Source organism: Ovis aries, chromosome 1, assembly GCF_016772045.2.
Source record: "Ovis aries strain OAR_USU_Benz2616 breed Rambouillet chromosome 1, ARS-UI_Ramb_v3.0, whole genome shotgun sequence".
NCBI lineage: Eukaryota > Metazoa > Chordata > Mammalia > Artiodactyla > Bovidae > Ovis > Ovis aries.
In genome coordinates, this window is record NC_056054.1 from 11,260,162 (window position 1) to 11,273,540 (window position 13,379).

Below are 13,379 nucleotides of genomic sequence, written 5' to 3' on the forward strand. Positions count from 1 at the left end.
CCCTGACTCCCTTCTAACTCGTAAATGTAGTGCACAGCTTTTACTTTGAGGTATTAAAAAGCATCCAGAAAGGTGCTGGGGATACAGACTATAACTAAGCGGGTATCAACCACTCAAGTTTTGCTTCTTCCCAAATCAAAATACCTAGGAAGCTGTATGGCGATTTTTCCTCTTGCAAAGTAATGTGTATTTCTGGAAAAAAACATGATCAGTACATGAAGGCCAAAGCCTTTTGGGTCTCTACTGCATTAAAAGGTTTTGGCTAGTTCTCTTGTGTGGCTATTTTAAGTTATTTACCTTTTTGACCTGCTAATCTACCTTCTGGTGGAAGATCCAAGGTGCCCTTTGGAAATGCCGGGGCCCTGCCTGCCGTGTCTCTAAGAGGAAATGCCTTCAATTGTCAGCAGGGGTTTTTCACTGCAGAAGTCAAGCCAGTTCTTTAAATGAAGGGACCTCTGCTGCACGGGAACTCATTAGGGGAAGGAAGAATTTGCTTACATATTAGTTCCCAGCTTCAGGACTCGGTCTCCATAGAGCTCGAGAGACCCTTCTTTGAGAGCAGCGACATAGCTCCCGCCGTGCTTAAATTCTGTCTTCTTCACTTCTTTGCCTTTGTTGTTGAATGTTCTACAAGACGAAGTAGGACATGATGGGACTTCCCTGGTGGTCTAGTGGTTAGGAATTCACCGTGCGATGCATGGGCTTGAATTTTGGTTGGGGAACTAAGATCCCATATGCCACAGAGCAGCTAAGCCTGCACGCTATGACTACTAAGCCTGCATGCTCTGTGCGCCAAGACTCGAGAGCCCGTGTCTCCACAAGCGATCCCACCTGCCACAACTAAGACCTGATGCAGCCAAATGAAGAAATATTAAAAAGAGAAAACAAAGGAGGACGTGATGACACGCTCTCTAAGCCTGGAGAGTCCCGGAGGCTTCATTATTCTTTGTGCTATGGGACCAAAGGGAATTTACACACTGCTTCAAGATAAAGACGCTAGCTGATGTAACGGGGTGTGTGTGTGTGTGTGTGTGTGTGTATGACTTTGCGGCCCCAAGGACTGTAGCATGCCAGGCTCCTTTGTCTGTCGAATTTTCCAGGCAAGAATACTGAAGCAGGTTGCCATTTCCTACTCCAGGGGATCTTCCCGACCCAGACCCAGGATCGAATCCACGCCTCTTGCATCTCCTGCACTGGCAGGTGGATTCTTCACCACTAACGCCAGCTGGGTGATAGTAATACAATAATAATGATAATAATATTTATTGAGTATATGCTATGTACTGGGTGGTGTGTAGCACTTTAGAGCATTACATTTAGATAATATGAGTATTATCATATTCATCCTCACAGTAGACATTCAATAGATGAGGAAATAAATCTTGGAGTATCTGCTAGGTGACAAGCTGGGGTTAAACCTTACCGCCTCTTTGCTGTGCTTTAACTGGAGAAAGGGAGGGGCTGAGTATGGCTGCAGTCTATGTGGCGGCCCACATATTGGTTTCCCGGCCCCCTGAACACTGGTCTGACAATTACTGTTGAGCATTCATTCACCTGATGAGTCCAGGGACTTCAGTTCCCCAGGGAACGGGCCCAGACACTGGCAACACAAAGCGACCATTGGAATTCTGAACTTTGTCCTTTAGAAATATGGACACCTGGGGGAAGAAGAGATACTTGGTGTCATTTTCTTGGCATATTTCCACAGACTTATGCATTCTGAGGATGGGAAGTGTGTAATGGCTTAAGACAAGAGAGAAAAACACACCATAACAAACACCTGCAGAGTACAGTGTTTTCACAAACAGAACCTCTTTGGAGCCACATAACAAATCTTCCAGGGAGGTAGTACTGCTGTGCTGTGCTTAGTTGCTCGGTCATGTCCAACTCATTGTGTCCCCATGGACTGCAGCCCGCCAGGCTCCTCTGTCCATGGGATTCTCTAGGGTAGAATACTGGAGTGGGTTGCCATGCCCTCCTCCAGGGGATCTTCCCGACCCAGGGATCGAACCGGGGTCTCCTGCATTGCAGGCGGGTTCTTTACCAGCTTAGCTACCAGGGAAGCCCATGGGACGCGCCACCTGCCTTCACGATGAGGAGGCTGGGGTTCACAGAGTGAAGTGACTTGCCCAGAAAGAACATTTAGAGTCGGGACCAGGATTCAAAACCAAGGATGACTCCAAATTCCATGTCCATTCCTTGGTTCCTTGCAAACTCTCTATATAGCTCTGAGGCTGGAGCTGTTAAGACCCTCATTATCTCCTCAGAGGTTAAGACACTCCCTCCAGGCCCGCCAGCTCATAAGGGGCAGAGCTGAGGATTCACACCCTTGTGTTTCTGACTCCAAGCTCTCAGCCATTTGGTGTGGAGAGGCCGGACGGGTGGATCCAGCGGGCATAGAGTCTGAAAGCCTACTATATGACGGAAAACCCCACATTACGCTTATTTCTCCTCCTTGCTTCAGGCACTCTTGTATTGAGGTCTTGGTTGAATTAAGATTATAGCAGTCAATCAGTTTTATTGGGGAGTTTCCTGGCAGTCCAGAGGTTAAGACTGGGTGCTTTCACTGCCGGGGGCCTGGGTTCAGACTCTGGTTGGGGAACTGAGATCCCACAAGTTGTACAGCATGGCCAAAAAAAAAAAAAAAAAAATCAGTTTCTTCCTCATCTGTAAAGTGAGGTGAACTTGACTCCTTCAAACTCTAAAATTCCGCAAGATTATATCAGTAACATTGCCAAGAATAAGCATCTGTTGCACGCAAGGCCGTGAAAGTGCAAAGTGGTAAGGAGTCGTACTCTGGCAGTGTGGCCTGCCGATGTTACACTGTCCAGGCTCACAGCTCAGCTGGGCCTCTCCTTGGCTCTGAGTTTTTTGGTAAGCTACACTACCTTTCTCTTTGGTCAACTGAAGATAGTAACAGAACCTATTCAATGGGTTAGTTGAGCACTAAATCCGGTAATGAACAAAAAGTCCTTTCCACAGAGCCTGACATATAAGTGCCCAATAAGAGGTGTTAACAGTCTCAGTATCACGGTCTGATTGGACACAGGACACAGCATAGAGTGCAAAAACAATGACGCCACCAAGGACGGCGCACTGCACAGGCAAAGGAGCCCGCAAAGAGAAAGGCGGCAGCCAGAGGGCGTGGGGAGGGGCCACCGCGGGTTTGCAGCTGGGCCTGGGGGAGGGTGGGTGTGAAGACACTTCAGAAACACAGAAAGTGAGAGTGAAAGCCACTCAGTCGCGTCTCTTTGCGACACCACGGACTCTACAGTCCATGGGATTCTCCAGGCCAGAATACTGCAGTAGGTAGCCTTTCCCTTCTCTAGGGGATCTTCCCAACCCAGGGATCGAACCCAGGTCTCCTGCATTGCAGGTGGATTTTTCACCAGCTGAGCCACAATGGGCGGGCAAAAAGGCATGTTTTGGTTGGTGGGTTTAGCTTTAACCTTGAGATTCTGTGACCACCGGATATGAATACAAGCAAAGAGAAAGAAAATTCTGAGAGAAGTGAGACTTTATGCCTGTTTTGGACTTTCTGGTTAGTTAATTCTAACAGGGGTGACTATGTCATAGACCTGAAATGTACAAATTTAGTCAAGGGTGTGTCTGGGTTTGACCTGAAGCACTGCCCTTGGCTGGAGGGGACTGTTTGGTCTGACTGCTTGCCCAGCCCCTCTGCTGACGCTCAGCTTAGCTGTGACTCTCCAGTGCCCTGTCCCTCTCACTGCACCCTTTTTATTCCGAGGTGATCTCATCCCATACACCAGTGTTCACCTCAGTGCTGACGGCTCCCAGATCTGGAGCCTCCACGCAGTCTTCTTTCCTGGGCATCTGACCCGTCTATTCCCATTGCCTATTAAACATGTCCACCGATCCATGGGAAGCACCTCCAATTCACCCTGCTCAGAACAGGGCTCCATCTGTCTTCCCTAACCTGATCCCCCTGAATGACACTACCAGGTCAAGGTCACCGCGTCAGCAATCTGAGTCCCCCGCCCACCACCTTCCCCTGGCTGTTCAGCGGCCAGGCCTTGCTCACCCAGCGATTGTTTCTGTGTCCGGCCCCTCCTCTCTGCCCTGCTCCCTAGCACAGACCTTCATCACCTCTAGCCTGGCCACTGCAGAGCCTCCCTGCCTCTGCTCTCATCTGTCCTCCACTCTGCAGCTAAAGAGACTCTTCTCAACTCCTCTCTGACCGTGTTCCTCTCCTGCTTCGCTGGCTTAGCTGCCTGCCCGATGATGTCCAGCTGGCCCATGCTCCTCTCTGCAGCCGCGCGCCTCCTCGAGCCCGAGGCAGCCTCCTGGCCCCTGCACTGCCAGTTATGCCGGGCGGTCACCTGATGGTGCTTTACAAGGTGGTGTCCTCTTAACCCCTCCTCTTGTTTTCCCATGGTCCTGGGGAAAACCTCTTTCTTTTAAAGCTCTCGGATCCTCTGTGCAGACGCCCTGATGCTCTTAGGTAGAGGCGGCCATGCCCCACAGTGTCCTCTCTTTTCTGGGTCAGAACCAAACATCCGTAAGGCCCTTAGTGCACATTCCCTTCTCTGAGGAGGTGCTGAGGGCAGGACACGTGTTTCCTATGGAAAGAGGGAATGAAGGTTGAGGAGCTGTGGGGCTGGCGTGCTGGATGCTCCATGAGTGCCCACACTCCCCAGGATGATGGCGGGATTCAGGTGGCTGGGAGGAAGTGAGCCAGGGATGTAAATGCTTGGAGAATGTGGGTGAGTGACTTCACAGTTGGTTTCAACAGTGAGGGCTGAGTGTGGGGCTTTGGACGGTGTGATGGTTGGTTTTGGACAGTGGTTGCTGGTCTGGCCTTACAAGAGGAGGGCTAAGTTTGTGTAGGCAGGACGATAATGATCCGAAAGGGAGGGGGAAGCTGGTAGAATGCCGACCCTGCTCCTTGCAGGGATGAAAGAAAGTGACTGGCCGCCTTCAGGTGGCGAGAAGACTTTGCATACTGCCTCCTTGCTGCATGCTAGGATGCCCAAGTCTCCGGCTTGCCTCTCCCCTCTGAGCTCCAGGTTTAGACATTCCGCCTCCTACTTGACTCTGCTACTCAGAGAGCAAATCGAGTGTAAACAGAATGACTTTTTCACTCAAACATCCTTCCCTTCCGTCCTTCCCCAACTTAGAAAATGGCACCAGCAACCTAGTGGCTGTTCTTCTTTCCTCCTTCCCTCATTCCCCACATCCAATCTCTGAGTAAATCTTATTGACCCTGCCCTGAGGGTGAATATGTGAATATTTTTCCTGATCTCCACAGCAAACACCTGGTCCAAGTGCTTTCGTTTTTTACCTGGATCTCATTTTTTTACCTAGATTTTGTAACTGCTAGCTTACCTCTTTTAGTTCATTTTCCAGATCCAAGTCAGATCATGTTACCAATTCATCTTAAAATGCTCCAGATCTTTTCTTTACTCTTAGGATAAAGTCCTTACTAGAATCTAAAGCTAAGTCAACTGGTAGGTAAGAACCAGTTTATTCATGACTGGCATCTCTCTGCTTAGTGAGTACTCACGCTACCTAGGTGGTTAACTTTATTTGAGTTATTGCCCCCCGCTAGATATGCTCTGTTCACACATCCTTTCTCTCTGTCCATGGAGCATTTTGTGCTTTTCCCACCTAATGGTCTTTGAACTCGCTGTCCCTTCAGGCTAGAAGCTCTTCCCTGAGATCTTTCACTCTCAGCTGAAATGTCTGTCCTCAGAAAGGCTGTCCTTGCCTCTACCATCTAAGGATATACTGCCCAATAAGGTAGCTATTAGTCAAGTGTGACTATTTAAATTTAGATGAAATTAACAGTTCAGTTTCTCTGTCTGACGAGCCATGTTTCAAGTACCCAACAGCCCTATGGGGCTAGTGGCTCTCACAGTGGACAGCACGGATACAGAACATTTCCATCAAGACAGGAAGCTCTGTTGGACAGTGCTGGTTGGAAGCAACATCCCATCCCAGTTCCCTCCTATAACTTGACTTTATAAGGCCATCTTCCAGAGAATTATCAGAACTGGAACACAACTTAATGTGTCCTCGTGGTTTCTTCCTACTGGCATGGAGCCTTCTCAGGGCAGGGCCTCTGCCCTGTTCACTTCTATATCTCAGAACTGAAAATGACCTGGAGTGAAGCAGGCACTCAGTACATATGTGTTAGAGTGACTAGTTTTCCAGGGATGCAGTGTTTCCAAGTGGAGTGGATAATGGAGTGGAGATATAAGGACCAGGCTGTGAAGAGGTGAAGATGGAGTGATGTTTCCCAACTGGAACAGTGGAAGCACAGGAGGAAAGTCCGTGATAGAAGATGCACGCATGCAGAGGGGCGTTCGGGAGAGGGTGGGGGACCTGAGGGTCGACCCTGTCAGAGGCAGCTCTGAAGGCACTCTGGAGGGCTGAAGGGGTTTGGACTTGAGAGGCCTGCGCATAACTGCTCTGATTCCACATGGAATCTGTCTCTGTGGAGCCTCTGGTGCCTAGGGCACAGGTCAGGGTTGGGCCATACTAAGGCCACTTCAGGCTGCTTTTTAAAAAAAATCTCTATTTATTTTATCATGTATTTGGCTGCTCTGGGTTTTAGCTGCGGCACATAGGACCTTCAGCTGTGGCATGCAGGATCTAGTTCCCTGAGGACGGAACCTGGGCCCCCTGCATTGGGAGTGCAGAGTATCGGTCACTGGACTGCCAGGACAGTCCCAGTCAGGTTGTTTTGTGATATCACAGGAAGCTCTGGACGGTAGGATGTGGAGTCTTGTATTTGCTTTGGTTAAACAATGAGCAAGGGAGTGTTAGGTCAGAGCTGTGTTTTCTTGATTTAGTTGGTTGGTTTTGCTAAACAATCTAAAAACTACCAAGATTGTTTTGAACACAGAGAAAATCTGTATAGGCAATCATAAAGAGCAGCTGAGCAGAAACACCATTAAAGGCCAGATTTGCAAAAGCAGCCAGATGTTACAGACCAGTGGCTGAGTAACGTCAGGATATGTGGTTCCTATTTCTCTTGATGAACATTCTGATGTTTTATTGCCTGCCCATTTAGCAATTAAAGCTTAATGTAGTTTGTGGTTTAATATATTTTAATGATTTTGTTATAGACTTATTATTAGGAGTCTTCTCATCATAATGAATTTCATCTTGCTAGAACTGAGAAATCAATATGGCTGCTTATATTACAACGATCCATAAAATACTGTCCAAATATGCACAGGCTTGACAGCCATACGATGCAGGGTTTTCAATATTTTAAAGTAATGTAAAACTTAATCTTATTTGTACTTTCACATTTTTAATTTTAATTGATGCCTATTAGACATCTTGATTTACATCGATGTTATTACTGCTCCATCCATAGCAAATGAAATTACTCATGAGGGTTAAAAATAAAATTGGCCTCAGCATTGTCATCTATTTGTCTTTCCCTGTTCATAGGAGGGAAATAACGAGGTTCTAAGCATAGTTTATTTATGTCCTTTTTTAAAAAAATTTAATAATATTATTATTTTCTGGCCATACTGCACAGCATGTGGGATCTTAGTTCCCCAGTCTGGAATTGAACCTGCACCGTCTGCAGTGGTCCCTATTTCTCTCTCTCTCTCTTTTTTTTTTTAAATATTTGTTTGTGAATATGTTACACATGAACATGTACAAAATTCACAAAGTTAAAAGAGCGGGACTTCCCTGCTGGTCCACTGGTTAGGACACTGTGCTTCCATTGCAGGGGACATGGGTTTGATCCCTGGTTGGGGAAACTAAGATCCTGTAAGCTTCGCAATGTGGCCAAAAAAAAAAAAGTTCAAAGAGTATACAAGGGAAAGTAGGTCTCTTTTGCATCCCTGTCCTCCATGCACTTCCCCACCCCTAGGAGGCAACCACCATGACCAGGGTCCTGTCCCTCCTGCCAGAAGCACTCTGTAGTGTGTGTATATCTATATACACATCAGTTCAGTTCAATTCGGTTCAGTTGCTCAGTCGTGTCCGACTCCTTGTGACCCCATGAATTGCAGCACCCCAGGCCTCCCTGTTCATCACCAACTTCCAGAGTTCATGCAAATATATATATATGCAAATACATAGATGCCTTACTTAATGCCCCTGACAAACTCTAAATCAGGTATTATCATTTCCATTTCTTAGATGATGAAACTAAAGCCTCAGGGAAGTAATTTGCCCAAGGTCACGGAGCTGTGCTGGAGCTGAGTGCCTGAGTCTAGCGCCTGGCCTCACTGGGTGTCTTTCCCATACCAGTGTGCTAAATCACGGGGAGGAACAGAGTCCTGGCCAAGAGACACAGGCCCCAAAGTCAGAAGCTCAGCAATGCGGTTTTTCAAACTTGGAGTATAGAATTGTCTGGAGCAGGTGTGAGAGGAGGTGGTCGGGTCAACTGCGAGGCAAGGGCCAACAAAAAGTATGAAGGCCTGAGCTGAGCGACCAGAGTGGACAGGAGGGCGTGGACATTGAAGAGGCAGACTTGATGGGCTGCAGACACAATCAGATGCAGATCAGAGAAGGGGAACCAAAGGTGTGATGGTCTGGGGCTGAGCCAAATGAGTGAGGGAATGGTGGTTCTCTCAAAAGAAACCAGGAAGTTAGGCAGGACTTGAATTCTGGAGACTCGTTTAGCTGCAGACATGAGGCTGTGGGCACTGGGGGAACTTTTTAGAAGCAGGTGGAGATGTGGGTCTTGATGGCACGGCTGGGGGAAAGGGGGTACAGAGGTTAGAAGTAGGAGTCACCACAGACAGAGGAGTTAGTTGGCAGTCAAAGTGGGGAGGAAAGTGACTCAAGAGCAGGGGGTGGGTAGAGGCAGAAGGGGAAAGGCTTGGAGACAGGAGGAGGGGAGCAAGGACTGAAAGATGGAGAGGTGGGAGAGGTCAGGGAAGGCCGAGGCGGGGACAGTTCCACGGAGCAAGAGGTCAGGGAAGGCCGAGGTGGGGACAGTTCCACGGAGCAAGAGGGTTGCCTCCTCACAGCTCAGATGCTGGACAAGTCAAGGCGAAAAAGGCTCGGGAAAAGGTTTTGGAATTGAGATCAGGCTGGGAGCCTGGAGAAGCAAGGGAAGAAGCCATGTTTTAAAGAAACGTACAGAAGGTAACTGGGAGGGAATGGTGGCATCACTGTCCTGCTTGGTCCCTTGAAAACCTGCTGAGATTTATCATGAGACAGTTGATCATCATGGAAACAAACACCGAGGATGTGCTAATGGGGCGGAATCCCAGTCTTGGTTTGTCCTGACGACTTGCGCCCTGTCTCGCAAGGATGGCAGTGCAGGGCGCTCCCGGGTCACCCACTCACTCACCCGGATATGCAGGTCCTGGAAGAAGATGAGGAGTGTCTGTCGGATCAGCTGAAACTCCCCTGCAGAGAGGTCCCCGTATATCTGCGCAGGCAAAGCAGAAACAGGCATTCTGCTTTCAGAAGTGAGCTGGGAGACTGTGGACAGGCAGGGGGGGTGGGGTGGGGGGGGGGGTGGTGGGTGCCCAGAGATGGAGCCAGAGGGCAAGGAGAAGACTCAGCTGCTGGGCGGGGTGGAGGGGCAGGAGGGGAATACCAGTCGCACCCCACCCCACCCCCCGTCCACCCCAGGGGCAAACCCCCCCGCAGCACACCGAGCAGGGCACACTCTGGCTCTCCCGTTCCCCAAGATTCCGCAGAACATCTACTACCAACTCCGTCTCAGAAAAGTTAGGCAAGAACTGCTATGTTCTGTGCCGCTGCTTTCCCGGGTATGAAGGTCCCAGTGAGAGGGCATCAGATGACAGCATCTCTTGTGTTACCAAAATGGATTCCTGTGGATTTTAGAATTTTCTGGGAGAGTGGCTGGCTGGGTCATTCCCTGTCCTGTTTCCTTTCTCATAGAACCCACCTGTCCTTAACAGGGAAATGGGAACGAGTACTGGGGGCTGAGAGGAGGCGCACCGACAGCCCGCTTACGTCAGTCAGCTGCCGGAACGTCTCGTCCACTTGATGAAGGATGGTTGGGGAATCTTGGATGAGTCCCTTGATGGCATCTAAGTGATTCAAAGTGACCAGCAGCACATCCTTGGGACGAGGACACAGCAACACTTGATACTTGAAAGCCATCGTCATCAGGTCGTAGAGCTGCCAACCCACACGTGAACAAAAGAAACGGACCTTGTATAAAGGCAGGCCTCAGAACGGCCAACAGTGACTCAGTACCGGAATCCAATTCAGCGCTCACCATGCAGCTCAGTGACCACATCACGCAAACCAAGACGCTGTGGAGAGCGAAAGGGGGTGACGGTAACAAGCTGGGGCAACCGCAGTAAACCAGGACGTCCCTGGGCAAACCAGGATGTCCGGTCAGCTTCCGTGTGGTGCTGATGGTGCATGTGAAACAATATGGGCAGCTGTGGGGCCCGGGACTGGGTGCTGGCGGAGAATGAAAGCCTGAGTCCAAGCCCTCCTTGCTGCAGACTTGCTGGCGTGCTGCTGCCGTGCTGTGCGCAGTCGTGTCCGATTCTCTGCAACCCCTGGTGTGGACTGTAGCCCGCCAGGCTCCCCTGTCCAAGGGATTTTCCAGGCAAGAATACTGGAGTGGGTTGCTCTTTCCGCCTCCAGGGGAATCTTCCTGACCCAAGGATCGAACCTGCGTCTCCTCCGTTGCAGATTCTTTACCTACTGAGCCACCTGGGAAGCCCAGATTTGCTGGGTGGCCCTGGCCAAGTCTCTTTGCCTCTCTGAGCCTGAGTTTTCTCATGTGTAAAAAATATTCCCTAATTCCTCAACGTTGCAGAACTGCTGAGAGGTGTAAATGAGAAAACACAGGTGAAAGTGGCAAGACTACGGTTCTGTGTATGAGACGAATAATGGAACTTAATGGGATATCAACAAGCTCCACGAACGGTATCACCATCCATGAAGATCAGAGGTGAGACGCTGGCGAGGACCAAAGTGGTCACGCTGGGCTTTGTGGAAGAAGTGGGCCTGATACAGACTTGAGGCAGGGTTCCAACTGGGTAAGGGAGGAGAAAGGCATTCGGGTGGTAGGGAACAGTATGCTTGAGAGTCCAGAGGCAAGCCGTGGGTATGCTGTTTTCCTGGGAGAAAGAGTAGAACAGCCTGACTGGAGGGGATGGTTTGTGTTGGGGGTGGTGGGAAATAAAGTTGGATAATTATGGCAAGGTTAGAATATTAAATGTTTTTGAAAGATGCACAAAATAGTTTAGACTAGATGTGGTAGGAATTAGGAGGCTACTGAAATTTTCTGCGCTGATGTGATAAAAGTGGTAATTAAACAAGACTAGTGAGTCTGGCCATGATGAGATGTGTGAGAAGGGAGAGGGTGGAGTGAGGGCAGTTAGCTGGTGCCTGGCTCCTAGGAGGGTGGCAATAAAATGACTGTATGAAAGAAAGAAATTTTGTTGGAGAAACCCGGATGGAAGGCCTGGAGGAAGATGGTGGGGAAGATGAGGCAGGGCAAAGAAGAGGCTGTGACACTCAGGAGAAAAGCTGTTTGTTAGTACATGTTGACTGCCCGATTGGATCTGGGGGACGAAGATGAGGGCTGTCCAAAACGACCACAGCATTTTCAAAGTGGTGCCTGGGAGATACACGATGTTACGTGACGCTACTGATGGAGGCAAGTTTGGGAGAGAAGGTAAGGACACGTCTGAGGCAGGACTGAAAGTTAAACCACCTGAGTGCTTTGCGGAGCACATGGATGTGCATGACCTCAACTAATCCCATTTAATTTCACAAGAACTCTACGTGTGTGTTCAGTTCAGTTCAGTCGCTCAGTCGTGTCCGACTCTTTGTGACCCTATAGACCATAGCCTGCTAGGCTCCTCTGTCCATGGGATTCTCCAGGCAAGAATACCGAGGTAGGTATTATACCAAGTTTAAAAATGAAGAAACGTGCCTAATTTCACATGGCTGGTAAAAAGTAGCAGGGTGAGATTTGGAACTAAAGACAGTCAGATCCTGAAGCACTTGCTTGAACCCTTGAACCCTCTCCATGATCTCCTTTCTCCAACATGCAGCTAGACATTTCACTTAGAAAGTGCCTGCCTGCAGAGAGGGGTGGGGTGGCGGGGTGGGAGAGAGGCTCAAAAGGGAGGAGATGTGCGTAAACATATGCTGATTCACTTTGCTGTAAAGAAGAAACTAACACAACATTGTAAAGCAATTATATCCAGCAATAAAATTAAAAAAAGAGAAAGTGACATGCAGCCCGAGCTGTCTTGGTTTGTGTGTGTGTGTGCGCGTGTGCAGGCTTGTCTAATACTAGAGACGTAGGTTTGTGACTCTCAGCCATCATCATCAAACATTAAGTACCTGTTGTGTACAGGACACTGTGCTAAGAATAAAGGATAAAAACAGGTATAAGATGAAGAAATGAAAGTTCAGAGTTATTCAGTGAATTGAGTCTCATAGCCATTGGTAGTGGAGAAGGAAATGGCAGCCCACTCAAGTACTCTTGCCTGGAGAATCCTGTGGACAGAGGAGCTTGGTGGGCTGCTGTCCATGGGGTCGCACAGAGTCGGACACCACTGACGCGACTTACCATGCATGCATGCCATTGGTAGAACTAGGACTTGAACCCGGGATTTCTGTTTCTAAATCCTGTGCCATATCTCAATGGAGACCTAAACTTTCTTAAAGGCAGGGGGAGAAGAACAAGCAGAGAGGAGAAGATACTGAACATTTATCTATGTGCTAAGCTTTCTTCTGTCATTATATGTACGTTTCTCACTTAATCCTCCCTCTGACTAATGAAGTAGCTGTTATTATCCCCATTTTATAGATGAGAAGATGGAGGCTCAGGGAGCTAAAGTAACTTTCTGAAGGTAATTGGCAGGAGGCAAGAGGGCACAGTTGAAGGCAGTCTGTCTCTCTGAGGTTTCCAGGTGCCAGCACTGAGACAGTGCTGCATTTTTGCACACCTGGGACCCACTGTCAGTCCTCATGATTTATGAAAATTCACATAATAGAGAGACTTGAAAAGGGATTCTTGTTAAAATTATTTCGCATTGCAGGAAGATTCTTTACCAGCTGAGCCTCAAGGGAAGCCCAAGAATACTGGAATGGGTAGCCTATCCCTTCTCCAGGGGATCGCCCTGACCCAGAAATCAAACCGGGGTCTCCTGCATTGCAGGTGGATTCTTTACCAACTGAGCTATCAGGGAAGCCCTGTTATTCAGATTAGTTTCTCCTAACATTTTAGTTCCATTTCCCACATTCTATTTAGTCGTCATGGCTCCTTAGGTGTCCTCTTGGCTGTGACAGTTTCTCTAGTTTTCCTTGCTTTTGGTGGCCTTGACAATTTCGATGACAGGTCAGGTACTTTGTAACATGACCTCCGAATAGTATTTGTCTGCTGTTTTTCTTCATGATCAGCCTGGGGTTGTGGGTTTTGGGGAGGA

The 13,379-nt window shown here is 48.7% G+C and overlaps 1 protein-coding gene across 1 annotated transcript in view; it reads right to left on the minus strand.

Moving 5' to 3' along the window:
• Nucleotides 1-13,379, minus strand: part of OSCP1 (organic solute carrier partner 1) — a 29,643-nt gene that overhangs the window by 4,750 nt on the left and 11,514 nt on the right. Inside the window, exons 3-6 of the mRNA XM_004001805.6 lie at nt 9,928-10,095; nt 9,293-9,373; nt 1,555-1,658; nt 499-627 (exon numbers count right to left, since the gene is read on the minus strand). Coding sequence (XP_004001854.1) covers nt 499-627; nt 1,555-1,658; nt 9,293-9,373; nt 9,928-10,095 — 482 coding nt within the window. The remainder of the gene's footprint in view (nt 1-498; nt 628-1,554; nt 1,659-9,292; nt 9,374-9,927; nt 10,096-13,379) is intronic.